Raw genomic sequence first — 18977 nt, 5'->3', positions numbered from 1 at the left:
GAAGCAGCTCGTTTTGCGTCAGATACCTGAACACGCTTTCGAATGAGCGAAGTTCGCAGATAGAAAGAAGGCGCTGAAACATCTCATCACTCCGGTCACCCTCTGATTCAAGCGCATTGATGATGTGTGAGAAAATAAGATCGAGGAGAGTGCGTGTAGCCGTCAATTTACCACTGGCGGTGCAGATGAGAAACTGGAAAAGCTCATAATCGTTTAGCTTTATGGCAAGGTCCATCACAGCTTTGCCACCCCCCGATTTCCGTATAAATGATTTCCCTGCCCCCTTTTCGATCAGAAATTGGCATATGTCACAATGCTCATGTTTTGCTGCCAAAGCCAAAGGTTTGACTTGCCCCCCCGGCGACTTTGCTGCATTGACATTGACCCCTTGAGCAACAAGAGCTTTCACTTGCTTCAAGTCTCCTTTGATGCAAGCCTCGAAGATTGTCAGTGGTCTTTTTGTCTTTGGGTTCGAAAATAGTACCAGGTCCTCAGGCCCGGGGTGGCATCGTCGAGTGTGGACATTAAGCTCAGATTCTGACCGAAACCCAGTCACGGCGGCATAGCAACCTCCAACCAGACACTTGAAAGATCGCTCGTGATCTTGGACGTGGTTATCTCGGTCCCGGCACCTTATAAACCCAATTGCGAAGTTGTGGCAGTCTAACTTTGGACACTTGAAGCAGAGGACTCCATTGAGCACGAGAAGGACAGATCTAGAGTTGCTGTCCAGCTCCGAAACGCTGATGGACTCCACCGCATAGCGAATGATCCAAATCCGGCTCTCGAACGGGCTCTTCCTGTCAATGCTAGGCCAGGCCTTGATAATGTCGTCAATATCTTCAATCTCGAGCTCTCCCTTGGGAATCTTGTAGGATTCAAATGCGCGTTTTGCGCAAGACACGACCTTCAAAAGTTTTTCAACATCAAGCGAGGATGGATGTTTGGAGATGAATGACAGATGGCAGATCCACGACATCATAGCGTAGTCCAAAAGGCCATAATATCCGGTCTTGGCGAATTCTTCGATAGTTTCGGCTCGTAGTCCATTTTGAAACGGCCCGGATGCAAGATATTGCGAGCAAAACAATGCCATGTCGGCATGGGCATCCACGAGGTTGACACGTCCGGTGTGAACAAGATACCTGATTTGAACACTTCATGGTTAGAACGGATTCGCTTTTTCCTTTTGCCAACCCCAAGATATTGACTTGCCTCCCTGCAGTGCTGTGAACGAGCCTCACCACGCGCTCCTGTACCACCCCTTCGCCCTGCTCCGGTGCCTCTTCCTCAACAAGCGAGCTGCAAATAACCTTGCAACTATCCACTCGCCGATTAGCAAAAATGCACTGGCCAGCCTCGGGATTGATGCAAAACCGCGATTGAATCTCTCTCCAGTATAGAGGCCTAGCCGCGCATGTGATCCAGTGAAGGATTTTCGAAGCGGCCGCTTTCTTGGATCGGCTTCCCTGATCAAGAACGCGAACGACAACACGTTCATAACTATTTAGAAATCAGTTACCTTCATTCTCATTCAAAGGCCCACAAAACAACTTACGCAGCTTCAAGATTCTCTGGGAAATTCTCCGTATCAAGTTCTTCGTCGAGTTCACTCTGAGAACCCTGTTCCATAAGATTATCGAGCACAACCCTCGCATACAAGAAGAAGCCTAACTGGGCGTCAGCCATTTTGTTTGTATCCAAGTAGCTGCTCGAAGCTTACCATTTGAAGAGTCTGAAACCTTCCCAACAATGCTGTCTCGCTTACAGTCTGTGAAGGAGAACCTCTCTTGGATCCGGACTGCTTCGGACTTGACGTAAGCTTGGATGTTGCGAAGGTGTCTGGCATCTTGATCCAATCTAATGCATGGATGTTCAATCAACTCCTTCTCTAGAAAGTCGACATGCTGGCTAGACACCAGAATTCGAATGGGATAGGCCCGCGACCGAGCTTCTGAGATCAATTGTTTGTGAATCCAATCAATGATCTTCCGAGGCTCTTGACAGGTATTCCTTTCGTCTTGACACTCATCAAGTCCGTCTAGGACAATTGTTCCTCCTCGTGGGGTAGCAAGACAATCTTCCACCAATTCTTTTAGAACAGGAAGGGATGTCAAGTCAGATTCACTTGGCGAGAACCATCTCTGGCGCACACAGTCGGCAGCACTGTCGTCTTGGTGGATAAGCTGGTTAAGAAGGGCGCGAAGCATGCCGCTCATCGATCTTTTGTCCTCCTGGCGGCTTTTGAAGTAAAAGTAGAGAACTGGTCCATTCAGTCGGTCCTTTCGAGACTGTAGGAAGTTGATGATGCGCGAAACGAGAGTGGTTTTGCCTGATGATATGTCAGTCCCGAACTCTCCGCCATAGGGTCCTGACTACTGAGCCGAAACTACTAACCTGCCCCCGGCATCCCGTGCATGTAGAGTATCTGGCCGTTTGAAGCTCCGAGCCACTCTTTGAACTTTGGTTCCTTCAGGATCCAGTCTCCCGAGGGAGATGAGAAAAACTGAGAGAAAGCAGATTGCTGATCAGCTTCATAGCTCCCAGGAGAGAGTTGTGAGGATATGGTGCGTCTTGCTTGCAAGAGGGATTCTTTCATCTCCTCGAGCTCCTTTTTGGACCTCTTCTCCGATTCTGTTTCCAATTGCTTTGAAATCTCGCTGAATCTTGCCTCCACCGTATCACGAAAGTCTTGAGCCTCCCGGCGGCCCTCTTGAACTTCGGCAACGGCAGCAGTGAGCTTCTCGTCTGATAGGAGAGCACGGTGGCGCTTCAAGCTGTCGATTATAGGTTTGCAGCGCGTCTTGAATGTGTTCCAGGCACAGGCGAAGTATTTCTTCCACGCTATTTCTCGTTAGCAGTCTGCAGGTTCTCGTGTAAGTAAGAAAAGCTCACAGGTCCTTGCAAATACGCTGAGAGCTTCCTTGTGAAATCCAAGGATATCATGGAAACAGCGCTCAAGAACCTCTCTGAGATAGGGATAGTTCTTAAACATTTGTTCGTACTGGCGTAGACTGGGAATAACTTCTCCGATTTCTACATATGTGTCGAGCAGCACTTCGAGGCTTTCGAGTCGATTCCTCGCGATCTGTTTGCTTATTGTTAGCTTCATCATTATCTACCTACACAAATGAAGTTATAGATACCATCAGTGCGAACTTGATTGGGCCCTAGTGGCTTGTCAGAATAAATGGTACATGATTGGATGAGAAGGACAGAGATTTCATACCCACACAAAAGCTACTACTTCGTGGACGTTGAGAAAGATGGTGACAAGTTCCTCGACTTGTTTCATTCCATCCAGAAACTTGGAAAGTCGCTGCATGTTCCGCAGCTTCTTCTCAGGGCCGTATCGGTCTTGTATGTTCTTGATGCTAGCCTGGACATCCTGAAGGGTGTTGAACGAGAAGTCGTCCCGTTGTTCCGGGGTGAGGGTATTTCGAAAGCTGTCCAAGGCCCTCGTAAACCCATCTTTTGTGTTGGCGGCCATCTGGCGAAACCGGAGCCCAATATGATCGCACTGGAATCAAGCCCCTAATAGTAAGGAATTCGAAGGGGTAAGCTCGATACACTGTGTGTGTTCTAGAGTAATCAAGAAAAGAAAGAGTTTATCTTCAAAGACAGATGTGTAGAAAGTTGAAATGCTGAAGAGGAGATTGGCCTAAGGTGCTGCCGCCCTTATTACTGGTGTTATGGTTACGTTGGGCTCACAATGAGGCATGAATGGAGGCGGAGCTAAGCCTCGATAGCCTCGAAAAGAACTATTGGCTGGGGTCATGCATGCCAAGTCGGCAAAGCCTCCATGCACCCCCTGCGCCTCATGTAGGTGAACTGCAAGGCTCTCGGTTGAAAACGAGCCAGGGACGGAGGGGGCTGGCGTTAAGTCTCATCACTAGTTTTCTTCCCCTCAGCGTTCCCACCTTTGTCCTCGTCGGTCAGCGCCTGAAGATGCCAAATCTATGCAAAAGAGCTCACGATGAGACTATCCAGGGGCGCTTCAGCCCCTTTGACGATCCAACACACTCGAAGCGGGCTCGAATTAGCGCCGAGGATGTAGCTGCGTGAGTACCCCGCAGACGTCTGAGAGAAACTTATCACAAGAATTAAAACAATCTTACGCTCACAGGTCGTGCCGACAAGACGACGATGTTGTCATGGTAGACTTGGTGTTGCGACGCCCTCGTGAGGATATCTGCTACGGTGCCGTACGTCATCTCCCATTTCCAAGGTCCCCGAAATGCTCAAAACTATGACCTTGTCTAGGATGAATGAGCCGCTAACCACTCCTTGAAGATATGTGACGCCAAGGCACAAATCAATACTACCGCCTTACTAAAAACTTCCCATCTCCCATGGAGCCGTTTTCACGTCTTCCGCCTCATTTCTGGCAAGGAGCATTACCGCTTGACTCTTAGTGATGGGCTGGAGATTGGTATCCTAGATCAGATTCGAACGCGACAGCTCAACTCGCTGGAGAAGTTCCCACATCTCACATTCAGAGCCATATGCCCTATAGCGACCCTTAGCCGAGCCAGCGGCAAGAAACCTATCATCGACATTTCCGTGAATATTCTTGGACGGGAAGACCTCGCCGATGCGGTGGGAGACGCACTCGCGGCCGCATCTGGCTATCTTCAACATCCTTGTTTCCTCGAAGCCGGCGTCAGATACATCAACCCTCATTACTTTTCCTTTGGCGAAGAACTCACCGATATGAGAGCACACATCGGTCCTACAAAACTGGATCCAAAGTCTCAACAAGCCAGGGAAGAACTCAACCGTCTTCTCGACTCCCTTGATTGCACATTGACCCTTCCCATTATTGAAGGCAACGAAATCAAACAAGAGCTTATCATGACCCCGCTGAAAAGGTATTTAAGTCCCCTCGCATAACTAGAGGGATACTGAATTGCGCAGTCACCAGAAAGATGGTGTCAAATTCATCATGAAGAGAGAGGATCCTAGTTTTTTCCATTCAACCATGTTGGAGATTAGGGGTCTGATTGGGCCAAAGTAACCTGATACAGCGCATCTCTTTGGCTCCCATGACTGACTAGCATGATCAGATTATTCTCACGCTCTTCCGAGTTGTGCCTAGGTGGCATCATTGCGGATGTCATGGGACTTGGCAAAACATTGACGAGTTTGGTGGCTATTGCCTGTTCAAGACCAGCTGCTCGGGAATTTGAGAAAAGCCTTGACTCGTCCTCTCCCAGACCGACGAGGGCAACTTTGATTGTTGCAACTTCGCATCGTACGTTTATCGTTACCACTGCTTCCTTTATCTCAGGCATACTCTCTTTGAACTCTAACACACACTCATACTCTCATAGAGGTACTTAATGTTTGGCGATCGGAGATTGAGAAGTGAGTGCCCCCATGTTGCTGAATGCTGAGGAAAAATAGCTGACTGTTTTACGGCCAAGACACTTGAAACCAGGAGTCGTAAAAACGGCAGTATTTCATGGCGACGATCGTGCTAAGACTGCCAAAGGCATTTTCAATTACGACGTTGTTTTGACGACATATCCAACTATTCTAGCTGATTCTAAAGGTCGCCGGGTTCTTCAAGGCATGACCTGGTTCAGAGTTGTGCTTGATGAGGGTAAGAAGAAACCAACAAGAGTCTCCGGTTTCTGTGCTTTTGGGGTCTCGCTCCCATCCTCTGACATGGTGATAGCTCACTACATTCGAAATCACTCGACTCAGAGATTCAAGGCGATTCAAAGCCTTCGAGCCTCCCGAAGATGGTGTTTGACGGGTACTCCGATTCAGAACTCACTCGATGACTTGTACTCTCTTCTTAAATTTCTTCGCGTCCAACCTTTTGATAGCCATTCCTTTTTCGATAAGCACATCGTCGAACCTCTCAGGCAGGACCCTCACGACGGTTTCCGAAACCTCAGAATGCTCCTCAGAACCATTTGCCTCCGCCGAGGCGAGGCCTATCTGGATCTACCTCCCTATGAAACGACAGAGGTAAAGCTCTCTCTTACACCAAAAGAGATGGGACTCTATGAGGGTGTCCTCGCAGACTGCCGAGCCCATTTTGACGATGTTGTCAGCAAGAGGTCGACTATCAAGAATTACAATATCTTATTCACCACCATTATGAAGCTGCGCAGACTTTGCAATCATGGCAGCTTCCATATTTCTACTGGTATTGAGCCGCTTTGCGAGTTCTGCTGTGGAGACTCTGGGGAGATAAGGACCTTCTTGGATGGCCTTGAAACGTGCCCAGAATGCTCTCGGGCGCTATCAAGCCGAAACCCAAATTCACTTGCTCCATCAATGGGGCGGGAATCTTCACTCTCTCCGACACCTTCACTGTCAGCCACGACTTCTCCCTGTCGAGTATCCAGCCCTGTAACTCCTGGCATGTGGAATACGTTGGACAATGAGTCAGCAAGTAGCTCTACAAAGCTATCTGCAGTAGTTCAAAACATTGAGGAAGCGTCGCCTGGCTCTAAAAAGTAATCCCCATATCCGATTACCCTCCTTTGGGATGACATACTTATTGAGCTACAGCATAGTTTTCACGGCTTGGCGATCGACCTTGGATCTCCTTGAGCGAATGCTTGCCAGGCATGGAATTCAGTGTCGCCGAATCGATGGACGAGTCAGCATTTCTGATCGCACTCAGCGGCTTTCAGAGTTCCAGTTCGACCCTGACAACAACATTCCTGTATTGCTTCTCTCCATTGAAACAGGGGCTGTTGGGTACGACCCCTTCACCAAACCAAGAAGCTCCACGCTAACCCTGAACAGACTCACATTAACAGCAGCTGATCGTGTCCACATCGTGGAACCACAGTGGAATCCGTCAGTTGAGCAGCAAGCCATTGGAAGAGCTCTCCGCATCGGGCAGACACGCAAGGTGACGATTGTGAAATACATCGTTCAGAACACGGTGGAGGAGGTATAAATCTCACACTATTTACGAAGACAGTACTAAGAATCATCCCAGAACATTGTTGCTCTCCAGAAGAAGAAAAGCGGCCTGGCCAAGTTCTCACTAGATAGCCGAGCCGAGGACACCCAGAATGAAGGGCTTGACGTAAGGGCTATCAACGATTGAGCACACCTCCAGTTACCAATACTAATTCTATTCAGGATCTCAAATTTGTCCTTGATAACTAGATTTGTGAGTAGAACCAGCGAGGGCCAAGTCACGGAGTACTTGCACTCTCATAGACGTGATGGAGTACGAGCAGGGGTCTTGTGGTTGTTCTTGCGTTGATGGAGCTTAGCCGGTTTAGTCATTCTCCGAAAAGGATTTTTGAAGGTGCTTCCAGTGTTTATACAGTTGTGCCTAAGTCTTGCTACTGTCAGTATGCAAGGTCCTGGGTCAGGGTCAACGGCTTCCAAAGTTTCGGTCAATTAAGGATGGGAGCACGGCTCCAGACCCGGGTCTCACGTCAGTTTGGAAGTTATGAAGCGAGTAGTCACATTCAAGGAGAGTGGTTCTTGCGCATTCCGTAGATGCCGAGAAAGTATCTGCATTGGGATGCCAGTTGAGCGTATTCTCCAGGTTACGGGACTATTACTAACACGTAAGGATTGGCTGTTGAGGAGGATCATCTGTCTACCACAGCCGCATACAGTACCTGGCGAAGACCAGTGATTTCGTCAGCATTGAGATATGATACGCTGATAAAGACGCCAGGAGCCATCAAAACGACCCACTTTGCGTATATTTGTCCCATTCTGGCAAAGTGCTGACATCCCAGGTCAGTCGCCACAAGGAGTGCTACGCCGCGCGGTGTTCGGCTTGGCCTTGAGATATAAGAAGACTCAGACAAAAGGTATAAAGAGTACCAGACACAGCTCTTTTTCTTTTCTTCAGCTTCCAACAATCTCTCTTCTTTAACTACAATCATCAACTATGGCAACTTACTCCATCCCTGAAGAGTTCACCTCTGAACTCGAACTCGTTGACAAGCCCGATACCCGCTCCACTAAGGACATCCTTGTCGAGCTCAATCAGTATAAGCCTGTCACTTCCGAGAAGAACATCTGGGCTTTCTGGCATGCTGGCCTCGATGCTATGCCCTCATGGTGCCAGCGCAACGTCGCCGATTGGGTTCTCATCTGTGGTCCTTCATGGACTGTCCGCGTCCTTGACGTGGTACCCGACTCACCAAACCATGCCTTGAAGTTTGCCAGTCATGACTTGCTGCCCGATGCGTTTCTAAAAGGGACCATGGACGGACCTTATGTTGGTCCGCATTCTATGGACTTTCTCAGAGGAGCTCTACTGTTTGGACATGGCGGTGTGGCCATAGACGTCGGGTGTGTCCTACTGCGAAGCATGGATCGTGTGTGCTGGGATCTTATCATGGATCCTGAATCACCGGTTGAAGTAGCTGTGCCTCTCATGTATGGGCAGACAATCGCCAATCACTTCACTGCATCCCGAAAAGGCAATCCTTTCATTGAAAGATGGTAAGTCTCATACTCAACCACCTCGATTGGCACCCACTAACAGACTTGCAGGCATAAGCTGTTCTTGCATCTTTGGGAGGGCCGGAACAACTACGAAGGCATCAGTGCAAACCCTGCTCTCGCCTTCGTAAAAGACATCGATTTCAGCGAGGCCGCAGACTGGCCATGGGACTTCAAGATCGGCCCTCAGCATGTTCTTGAGTACGTGTCGCAGGTTATGTGCTGGCGCCGTTTGGCCATGCTGGAGGACGCTGGCGATGGCTTCAATGGCTCCAAGTACTGGCAAGAGAACATCCTGGGCATTGATGCCCGTCATGAGAACTGGGCTGCTGAGGACGCCGTCGGCTTTGGCTCTGGTGCACGGCTGTACGAGTTGCTTAGTCTCCGGGTTGATTCGGATCCAGAGACGAAAGACTACAAGGAGGCGTATAACTTGGTGTGGCTGTTGTTGAGGTCGGCCAGTTGGCAGAAGATCACGCACGGAAAGGGACTCACTCACGCCGCAGCGCTGGGAACCCTTTGGGATGAGAACGAGGGCATGGATAGTGCCCCAAGAACCTTTGGGGAGTTGCTTCGATGGGGTTCTGTGCATCTCAAGCAGAAGCGAGAGGCCATCTCCACCAAGAGTACAGCCAAGTCCACACTGATTCTTCAGGAAGGTCTGTATGGGCCTTCTGAGGCGGGAGCGCAGTAGAGTAGGAGCTAGCAGATACAACTCCATCCGCCATTGCTTTTATGAGAAGTGGTGACTGGATTACACTTTGCAATCATGCAATTTTGACCCGTGAGAATGGAGAAGGTTTTAGGTAATACATATATTGCTCAACTACGATCCAAGAACAGTTCCAGGCGCCGGCACCGTCAGGTTCACTAAGTATCTATCCATGGCTCGAGATGTTTCTCCTCCAATATGGTACGAAGTATGCCCCGCGCCGTTCCTGGTCAACAACACACCAGACTCACCAAACTGTCTCGACACTCCCATGGCCCAAGCGTACGACGTAGAGGGATCGTATATCCCATTCACAACGAGAAGCTTCGGAGTTCTCCTGATTTTAACCATCTTTGGCGGGTTTCTGTTCCTGTGTCTCCAACCAATACAAGCACTCTGGACCATGTAGGTGGCGGATGCGCCTCTAGTCAAGGGAGCAAATACAGCAGCTTCAATCTGCTTGGCCCAGAGATCCGCAAAAGACTTCGCCTCCGGGGGAAAGTCATTGCAAATTGTCGCTAAGAAGCCGAAGAGCATTGAGTCACTCAAAGCATCGCCCGTCGCAAGGTACGTCGACAGCGCAGTCGCGTCACCCTTGGTGGCATCTGCAGGGCTCAATGTCAGGGCGTTACTAGATCAACTGCTTGGGAACTCTTACTATGAATGGCTGAGCCGAGCATCGACCAAGCTGAGGCATTGAACAAGAGAACCTGTGCGCCAAAACGAATCTCCTCGGCGTTGACGTTGGACCGGCAAATTGTGCTGCACCCAGGGGCTGGGATGGGCGTCTTGGCAGCTTTGACAAGAATGTTTTCCCATATTTTTGCGATGTTCTGACCTGACAGCACACAGGTCGTCTTATTGGCTGTCTCGCACCAGTTGAAGAATCTCCTCAATGTTGCCTCATAGGTCGTCGCTTCGCTGAGTAGCATGGAAGCTTCGTCCTGATAGTGCTGAAGGTTGCTGTCGAGAATCATGGAGCGGATATTCTTGGGGTATAGGCATGCATATTGGGTGCCAATCATGGTGCCATATGACATGCCCAGCCAGTTCATCTTTTCGTTTCCAAGCACAACACGCACCGCCTCCAGGTCCTTGGCAACCTGGACCGTATCGAGATGATCCATGAGAGGACCGGTCAGATTCCAGCAGTTTGCACTCACCTCTTGGTAAAACTGAACCAAACGGCGAAATGACGCCTCGTCGGCTGGGAACAGTGACATTCGCTGGTTCCAGAGATCAAGGTTGCATTGAACACGGGTGCTGAGACCAACGCCCCTGGGATCAAGGCCGATGATGTCGAACCGTCGCTTTATCTCATCGCCCGTGTAACCGTTTGTGCCCAGCCCTATATCTGAGACCTCTTTGGTGGCTGGGTATCCAGGACCGCCAGGGTTGATGAAAAGGTTGCCAATGCGGTTTTCGGGGTCTTGGGCAGGCAGCTTGGCCATGCCTAGCTCAATCTTTTCGCCATTTGGATTATCCCAGTCCAGAGGGACAGAGAGTTTGGCACATTGCAGGCCTGCAGCAGGCAGGGATTCAGGACATGGTCCCCAAGTAATAGTATCGTAGCTTTGAGCTTCTGTCTGAGACAAGGTAGAAACCTGAGTGGCAGAAAGCCATGCAAGGACGAGTGAGATTATTATGGACATTATATGTATAAGTATATTGGGCCATAAACACTTGGAAAGAGGGTTGGGATTTATAGATCCTCAGAATGCGGGGAAGGCCTCTAATCTTTGATCAATCTATCCTCCGGCATTTTGTTTCTATTTGCGACTTTTCCGTCCTCACACTCGCCAGTTCTTATCAACATCTTCGCCCGTCATGTTCCTGGTTAGTGTTGCCGACTCTTTCGGTGCTAAAGCAAGATAATCGGCATCTGTGCAACGCGTTCGAAATCGACCAAACGCTAGGCTCGGAACGAAAAGTGAGGTCATCGCCAGACATTGGCCGTTAACCTTTGGGTCCTGGCACGGGTCGCGTAAACAACGCGGTTAAGCCGGCATGATTAGCTGCCGGTGCTGACGCAGTCAGATCATATGTAGACGAATCGAGCTTGAGATGGTTGATCCATTACCATAGACAAGCAGGCTTCAACAACACATTAATAATCAAGAAATTAGTAATCTCACGCAGACTTCGAGTATATATCTCAAAAGTCTCCTCATTGTTCAATTGCCAAGCAACCATTGTCCTCACCCTCAGTCCTGTTGCAAAAGCCCGCAAATCACCATGTCATCTCAGAATCCAAAGATCAAGGCAGTCTTCTTTGACTTCATGGGAACCTGCCTTGACTGGCACAGCAGTGTGGTGAAATCGCTGCCCCCCGCAATCCCCAGCGCCGAGGCGTCCGAACTTGCTCTCGAGTGGCGGAAGCAGTACTTCGTCTACAATGAACAGCGCGTCCAGCAAAATCTCGATCCTGAGGACATTGACATATCACTTGCACAAACTTTGGACGTCATCATCGACCGGTTTTCGGACTACAAATCGCACTTTGATGCAGATGTCAAAACTCGACTGATCGAGGCATGGCACACTCAGCCAGCCTGGCCAGAAGTCAAAAATGCTATCCAGGTTCTTCAGGAAGAAATGGGTCTTGAGACATATGTTCATGGCAATGGTACTACTCGTCTGCAGGTCGATCTCACTCGCTTCTCGGGATTGAGGTTCAATATGCTGTTCTCAAGTCAGTTGCTGGGCGTGTATAAGCCTAACCTAGCTGCGTACAAAAAGGTTCTTGAGCTTCTCAAGCTAGAGCCAGAGGAGGTCGTCATGGTTGCGGCCCACATCTACGATTTACGGGGCGCCAAGCAGTGCGGGATGAAGACTATTTACATCCACCGGTGGACGGACGATGTCGATGAGGATATGGAGGTAATCAAGAAAGAAGTCGATATCTTTTTGGAAGATATGAACAGTCTTCCGAGTGCCATCGCGAGTATCTAGATGAGTGGAAGGGCCTCTACGTAGCTGAGCATGATACATCAAATCGGGATCAATGGCAACGCTCGATGCATGTATACAAGCAGATGATATCGTGTCTCTCTTGGTATCATGCTCCACCCTTTCTCCTTGCTCATCAAAAAGAAATGCAGACCAAGACCAAGTTATATAAGAGTGCCAGGCGCGTATTCCAGCCAAATGAAGAAATTAGTATGATACAGTGCTTATAAAGTATGCCCCGTCTCCGATTAAAGTAGCTCGCACTCACAAAAATACCACCGCCATAGCCACGCTGGCCACAGACATAGCTGTAATCACGCGGGCTTTGCAAGAAGAGGCTACAGAGGTGGTTTCAGGTGTGGAACCACTTGAACTCTCTGTTCCGCTAGTCTCGCTGCTTGCAGCTGTTGCAGAAGTTGCACTTTCGGCGGTCGACTGCGCGCTGGCAGACATGTCCTCGGTCGAAGCAGTCGCAGCCTGGTGGGAACCAGAACGTGTCGCGGCAAGCAACTCGAGGCCTTCTGTGATTGTCACGGTCGCGTAGCCGAATCCGCCAAAGCCTTCCTCTTCCACATCTTCTTCCGACCCAAAAGTCGCTGTGGGGTGGCCGTCATCGTTGCCCCCGATGTTGATTGTAGTACATTTTTGAGGAACAGTCCCGCTCATCTCGCAGTGTATCGAGAACTTCCAGGGCTCAATCGAGTCAGTGATGTAAAGGTCGAAATCACCTGTCCTGGCGACTCCCAGCGGCGGTGTCTCACTGGCCCATGGACCCAAGGTCACGGCCGCGTACCGGCCGCAGTCCCTACCGTCGGGCTCCAGGGTACAGCCTAGGAGATAAGTAGTAGCCGAGGGTTCAGCACCGAGGACCTTGGCCACCAGGGATCCATCGGGGTTTACCCAGAGGATAGAAGTGACGAGAGAGGAGGTCATTTTAATGCCGTCCCAAGGAAATGCTCAAGACGCTGAACTGAAAACCAGAGTTTAGAGTGCAAACAAAGTGGGAATGTCGAGGTTTTGTCCCAAGGAGAGACGCTGTGGTCAATATCTGTTGGTCGAGGAGCGAGGATCGACCCATTTGTTTTATTTTGGTAGCGATTCTGTTGCGGTGATTTGCTTGTGAGGGGCCTTGATCCTGGTGAAGATTACAGCAACATCATTGAATGCACGTGATCTCAGAGGTGTTATACGATGGATAGTTATGAAGTTCCATCGCGCGCTGGTTGCTGGAGTTGTCCTTTAGTGGATAACCTATTCTCATGTAGGAACATGCTATTTCTTAGGCGGTTGAGGGTTCACCAAACAAGTCCGCCAGAGTCAATTGACGCATGTTAATAACTACTTATTTTCCAGTGGGGACGCCATGGATAGATAGGTATTCATTATCCTGAAGGAACAGAGAGTTCATTGGCTCCTGTGCTGCCCAAAATAGAAACATCAGTGCGATATGTAGGGCTCGACCCAGCGAGTAGGGATTAAATATTGTGCCCGATAGCGAGTACATGTGCTATAGTGTTAGGTCATGCAATGAGTATGTACTTCTTAGCTCTCACAAACATTTCCGCACATCAGATGTTCTCTCACGCCTACCCTAAACCTCTGAGAGTCCCAAAGTCGTTCCAGATTTCTCAATCTTGAACCAGATAAACACTAGTATTATGCAAGTTTAGGGCTCTATAGAGGCTTATCTATGACACTGGTCCTCGTCTCGCTGTCGCTAGGCTTGGAGTAACGCATATGGCGAACGATCAATGGTGCCAGGAAATAAGCCCAAAGTCGCTCTCGCTTAGTGGCGATTGTGAGTGTACCAGAGATATAAAAAGGATGAATGTTCTATTCTTGTTTGACTGTTTGAAAGGGGTGGAGTTAAGGTCAAAATAAGCTCTGAAGGTTTGTGTACCCACGTGGGTGTCATGATGAACTTAATTCGAAGGTTTAGTGGTGACGTCGATGACACTATTCGCGGTCGGGAAGGAAAGCGCGTCTGTTTCGCGCAATGCTCTCACTGATCAGCCGTGTCTGGAGCTCGTTGAACCATCAAATCAATAAGACACTTGGTCTGGTGGTCTAGTGGTATGATTCTCGCTTAGGGCAAACCCGAAAGCAAGCTTGCGAGAGGTCCCGGGTTCAATCCCCGGCCAGACCCTTTCTTTTGCCGTTCATTGCAGCGGAAAAGATGTATTCCTTTTTGCCAGCACTCCGCCTGAAGCCATGATGGACTTGGATGGTCCATTCGTGAGCTGGGAGCTCATCATTAGTGCTAGCATTGGCCTGCAATCCTTGGCTGCAGGTATGGCTTTCTCGCGGATTGGTCCACAAACTCGTCCGCTTACTGCCTCCACAGGCCGCGCATAGCTCCTACTTCATCAACTCAAACAGGAACAGGAATCACAGTTCAAGCATGTCCTGGTCAATTTACATCCCGAGCCTGTAAGCTTGTCGGAGACCATCCAACGCCATATCCCGGCATACCAACACGGAAGGTTACCATCCAGGCCATGGTTGCTCACTCAGACAGGTCACACATTGGATGCAATCCTTGAGGCTTCAATTGGGCCTTGGTTAAATGCAATTGCTAATTCATAATCGTTACGTCTATATGTCATAAAACTTTAAAGGATATCTCGCTTATAAACACAAATACGCCATAGTCACCAAAGACCCTCCAACAGCCGCATACAAAAACTCAGGAGTTAATGACACACCCGCCGACATCTCCTCAGCGTTGCTAAAATCCCCGGTATCACTTAGATACGTCTTGTCATCGGGCGTCGCCGCGTAGGAGTCCTCGTTGTACGTAGAGTTCAGCGTCACAGCTCCGACAATGTCGCCCGATTCGAGTCGGATGTGGGTGTCGATGATCTTGTCCGCCAACTTGTCCTGTGAGACGATGATTTCTCGTGCGCCGCGAATCCAGTCGCCGTAGCCGCCATAGCCAGAGTGTTGTCCGTAGCAGAGGTTGAGGCCGTTGCCCTCGACTTCCACACCGGGGAGACTGCCCTCCCATCGATAGCACCAGGTGTTGCCGTGGTCGTGACCGAAGAACAAGCCAATGATACCAGGAATGGTGACAAGAGCCTTAGTGAAGGGCTTGTCCTGTCCACCATAGTGGCAGTTGTCGGTATCCCTGGTGCCGTTCGCGCACCATCCCTCGCCTTGCTGTGCGACAGGTGGATCGTAGTTGAGACCAGGTTGCTTGTGCTCGTCAATGCCGACCTCGGTCTGAATAGACATTGTGGCATTGATAGGAATGTGAACGAACGCGAGCGCGGGGATGACCTTGTTGTACTTGTTCACAAGCTCCGTGTTGGTCTCATTGAACCACGTCACAACGCTCTCGTCAACCCAGTTCTCCTGGTCGTCGCCTTCGTAGTAACGTCCACCTCGGCTATCGAAAAACCACAGAAGGAGCTCGGGAGTGCACTTGTTGGTGTTTGTGCAGTTCGATGCGTATACGGGGAGGTAGTAGTTGGAGGTTCCGGCGTCATCATCGTCGACCATGGACTTGGTGCGCGCTCCAGGCCACATCTGTTCGCGTTCGAGAATACCCTCGCCGGTGATGTAGTAATTGTGGTCGTGGTTGCCATAGGTCGATGCCCATGTTAGATTCCGCTCGATCATAGGCGCGACGATCTGGTCGATGTAGTGGGTGCTGTTGTGCTTGAAGGTCGAGTCGCCGTTGATGAGGTCGCCGTTGAGGACTACCAAGTCGGGGAGCTCGTAGTCCAAGACATCGCTTATCACCTCGACCGACTTGGCATCTTGCGCTGGGCCTATTGTTGATGCGACTGTCGCAAGTTAGTATGCGCCTTGTCAGTATGACCTGGAATACTCACGTTGGCCAAAGTGCATGTCGGAAAAGACTGCGATCTGAAATGTTCCATTGGAGGTGAACTTCAGAGGGGGAAGGTTGTCATTGTTGACGGCGCGAGGGATGCTCGCCGCATGCGACAAAGCAAAGAGAGAAGAAGCTGCTGCAAGTGCTCTTGATGCCATGGTGAAGCTTGTTGGTCAATGTGTGTCTGATGATCTCCCCCATCCCACCGAAGAGATGAGGGTATTTACATATCGTGAGGTCCATGGTCGAGACGTCATCCTGTGGCGAGGTGATTGAAAAAAAGAGACGACCCCATACTGCGAGACTGGGACGCGGGAAGCTAAAGTGACATGCGTAGGGCTTGGCTACGTGGACTGCCGCGCGTTACCAACACTGAGACTATCGTCAAGAAGCGCCGAGGTCGGGGTCAAATGGTGACGATTTTTGCTTGGAGGGGGGCTTTTGCTAGGCGAGCCGCGAGACCTGGCATTCCAGAGTCCGGGGCTATTCCTCTTGTATCCAATTGGGGCATATTTTCCCGTGTCTAGACAGTGAACCTTGTTCTCAGAGGCCCTGTCCTCACCTTCAAGAGACGCATCGTGACGATATCCCCTGTTGTTGAACCTTGACGGGATGTGGGGAGAGGCTAGGCGCTTGGCGTCTGTAAGCCTCGTCATCCACGGGCAACAAAGCTTAAACGGAGCTGTCGGCCGAGTAGGCTCTCCCACTTTCCCGGCGGCCTTAACAACGTTGAAAGTGGACGCGTAATCCAATAAAGAGGCTATTGAGGCGGTAGTTGAACGCAGGGGTACAAAATGGCGACAGCTTGGGATGGTAACGGAGCACGCGACAGACTTTTTAGATGCTTGGCCACGCGGCATTGGAGTCTGGGCTTCTGCTGAGCATGATCAATTTGACTAGCAATGGGTTATGGCTTCATCCAAACTGGAGAACGAACTGAATCAAGGCCATGCGCCGACCGAATAGAGCAACACTGCCCACCGTCAAGCATTGCATTGCGTCTCACTCTTCCAACATGGACTCCGTTGGTGATGAATCCTTCAACGCTGCATCGATTTTACGGCTTCAACAGGGGGCGCTATCGCCGTTAAGGCTTGGCGTATTACTCCCGAACTCCGAACCATGCCACCGCAAATAAGGCATCCCTTCCTTGATGATCATGACTCGATGTGCTAGGAGAAGATTTAAAGGGTCTTTACCGAGGTACGAATATTGTCGGGTAGCGCTGCGACGCAACGGGAACCCCGTCTTGGCTTCTCCTTTCACTGCCTCCCTCACTCAGCCCTGCTTCACACGCGAGTGACAGCCCGTCACGCTTGTCTTGCGGGGCATTCTTCATTCCACCGGCTGCATTTTTTTCTTGCTCCATTGACCTGGTCCTTGTCCCGCGCGAGTATGTCATTGTGGGCAGCTTTGCGAGACATACGCAGCTTGTTTGATGCGCCAAGAGCTTTTGTGCGGGTTTTGCATAGATCACCTGTTGACCACGAGAGGGCATTCGTGCTTGGAAAGCGATTGATAATCTCATGAAAAACGTTTCGCGTGTAGGGTAAGTATTTGTCGTCGTCTACTCGCCGTCCACCGGCGCGGACTTCGCTGAACACCCCTTGGATCCCATTCATCCCCTTCCCTTTCTTCTATCGCTGTGAGAACATATCGACGGTTCATTTTAGGTGTTTCTCAGGAACGGGACTTCAATCGCTGCCTAGCTTCGGCAATGCACATTTCTCGTATTAACCTTGCATCCCAAAGCCGATCAGCCCTACCCGCCTTAGATCACCGATACGAGCAACAACGGTTCGTCCAGTCAGGTTCAACTGCCGAAAGAAGCTTTTTAATGTCGAATTACCGATATATCAAGTAGTTTTCACCGTCGGCCATTCAAAACTTACAGCGACACACCGACAGTGAATAGACTTCAAATTGGCACCAATGCATGGACATTCATTACTGGTCCGCTAAGTTCATGTGCTATTATCCAAATATGTAAGGTGTCCGTTCACCTCGGACTGATCCAAGCAGCCCGAAGAACGTGACAGAAGAGAATACGCTAGTCTTTCCTAAGCTCTCCATCCGCTTAGCACAGACCGAGCTTGGTGGGCTCGCAGTCGCCGTTGCTCTTGTCGCAGCCCTCGTAGGCCTGGCACTGGACCTTGGGGTAGCAGTTGTTGGAGTAAGTGGCCTGTCACTGTTAGCAAAAACTCTTGCGATCAAATCTATGCTGCGTACTTTGTCGCCGAGGTTGGTGTTGATGCCCATGAGCTCACCGCCGTTGACAGCAGTGGTGCCCTCCATGTGCACGGAACGAGCACAGTTGTTCTTGCAATTGCCGCAAGATCGGTAAACCTTGCCGTAATCATTGGCGTAAAAGTTGACAATGTTCACATGGCCGCAGCCGTTGTGCTGAATGACCTTATCAGAGGCCTTATAGGCTCCTCCGCCAATAATATTGGCGGTTCCGTCACCCTTGATAGAGATAGCGTCCTCGCAGACGTCCTCGAACCAGACAAACTCGAGGTTGCAGGCTCCGAGACAGTAGACACCTTCCTTCTGGTTCTTGCCGATGATGACGTTACGAAGGGTGGCACCCTCCTCGAGAACGAAGACGGTGTCAGCCTCACCTGGGGGTGTTAGTATTGACCTGCAGTGTTGATGCCAAGCTACGTACCACCCTCGCTCTGGCCAGTACAAGACTGTCCACGGTCATACTTGACCCAACCAGCATCAAAGGTCTGGCCAGCCTTGATGTACTGAGGCGCGCTCAGGGTCTTGGAGTCGGTCGGTGTAGGAAGACCACCCTCATAGCCCAGGCAGGCCATGGCCGCGGGGAGAGCGGCGATGAGTGAAACAAGGCTAGCAGAATGCATAATGAAATCGGTGACGTAAATGTAAAACACAAAAAACACCGATCAACGGGTTGTCAGAGGATGCTGTATGTGAGACAAGGCAGAAGACGGGATGAAGGCGTGTGGGTTGAAAGTCTCAGATATGGGCAACCATAGCCTTATATCGACATTTTATCTACAGGCGGCA

At 50.2% G+C, this 18977-nt stretch overlaps 8 protein-coding genes and 1 non-coding gene across 9 annotated transcripts; 4 read left to right on the top strand and 5 right to left on the bottom strand.

The window, feature by feature from the left end:
• Positions 1-1554: 1554 nt before the first annotated feature.
• LRP88_11049 (uncharacterized protein) lies at positions 1555-3490 on the bottom strand (the record flags this gene model as incomplete). The annotated part of the gene is made up of 7 exons (XM_083247493.1): positions 1555-1670; positions 1724-1954; positions 2129-2332; positions 2398-2844; positions 2896-3088; positions 3147-3170; positions 3230-3490. 7 exons carry the CDS (start codon positions 3488-3490, stop codon positions 1555-1557), a joined length of 1476 nt encoding a protein of 491 aa, XP_083096641.1.
• A 2752-nt stretch (positions 3491-6242) lies between these two features.
• Positions 6243-7140, top strand: LRP88_11048 (C-terminal helicase domain-containing protein; the record flags this gene model as incomplete). The annotated part of the gene is made up of 5 exons (XM_083247492.1): positions 6243-6366; positions 6534-6720; positions 6769-6919; positions 6968-7057; positions 7114-7140. The coding sequence occupies 5 exons, from the start codon at positions 6243-6245 to the stop codon at positions 7138-7140; spliced, it is 579 nt and encodes a 192-aa protein (XP_083096640.1).
• Positions 7141-7885: 745 nt separating this feature from the next.
• On the top strand, positions 7886-9139 carry LRP88_11047 (uncharacterized protein; the record flags this gene model as incomplete). Its single annotated transcript, XM_083247491.1, has 2 exons — positions 7886-8445; positions 8497-9139. The coding sequence occupies 2 exons, from the start codon at positions 7886-7888 to the stop codon at positions 9137-9139; spliced, it is 1203 nt and encodes a 400-aa protein (XP_083096639.1).
• Positions 9140-9271: 132 nt separating this feature from the next.
• On the bottom strand, positions 9272-10752 carry LRP88_11046 (alpha/beta hydrolase; the record flags this gene model as incomplete). The annotated part of the gene is made up of 2 exons (XM_083247490.1): positions 9272-9762; positions 9816-10752. 2 exons carry the CDS (start codon positions 10750-10752, stop codon positions 9272-9274), a joined length of 1428 nt encoding a protein of 475 aa, XP_083096638.1.
• A 640-nt stretch (positions 10753-11392) lies between these two features.
• Positions 11393-12109, top strand: LRP88_11045 (HAD-like domain-containing protein; the record flags this gene model as incomplete). Its single annotated transcript, XM_083247489.1, has 1 exon — positions 11393-12109. One exon carries the CDS (start codon positions 11393-11395, stop codon positions 12107-12109), a length of 717 nt encoding a protein of 238 aa, XP_083096637.1.
• Positions 12110-12370: 261 nt separating this feature from the next.
• Positions 12371-13039, bottom strand: LRP88_11044 (uncharacterized protein; the record flags this gene model as incomplete). Its single annotated transcript, XM_083247488.1, has 1 exon — positions 12371-13039. The coding sequence occupies one exon, from the start codon at positions 13037-13039 to the stop codon at positions 12371-12373; it is 669 nt and encodes a 222-aa protein (XP_083096636.1).
• Positions 13040-14162: 1123 nt separating this feature from the next.
• Positions 14163-14252, top strand: LRP88_11043. The gene has a single exon. It is a non-coding gene; the product is annotated as a tRNA-Pro (tRNA).
• Positions 14253-14734: 482 nt separating this feature from the next.
• On the bottom strand, positions 14735-16102 carry LRP88_11042 (Metallo-dependent phosphatase-like protein; the record flags this gene model as incomplete). The annotated part of the gene is made up of 2 exons (XM_083247487.1): positions 14735-15879; positions 15943-16102. The coding sequence occupies 2 exons, from the start codon at positions 16100-16102 to the stop codon at positions 14735-14737; spliced, it is 1305 nt and encodes a 434-aa protein (XP_083096635.1).
• A 1919-nt stretch (positions 16103-18021) lies between these two features.
• Positions 18022-18811, bottom strand: LRP88_11041 (pectate lyase; the record flags this gene model as incomplete). The annotated part of the gene is made up of 3 exons (XM_083247486.1): positions 18022-18126; positions 18174-18565; positions 18613-18811. The coding sequence occupies 3 exons, from the start codon at positions 18809-18811 to the stop codon at positions 18022-18024; spliced, it is 696 nt and encodes a 231-aa protein (XP_083096634.1).
• Positions 18812-18977: the final 166 nt, after the last annotated feature.

This window comes from Fusarium phalaenopsidis (assembly GCF_050370095.1).
Source record: "Fusarium phalaenopsidis strain FUZ10S chromosome Unknown contig_32306, whole genome shotgun sequence".
In the NCBI taxonomy this organism is placed as follows: Eukaryota; Fungi; Ascomycota; class Sordariomycetes; order Hypocreales; family Nectriaceae; genus Fusarium; species Fusarium phalaenopsidis.
Note: the sequence above shows the minus strand (reverse complement) of the source record. Positions and strands in the feature narration are given on the sequence as shown.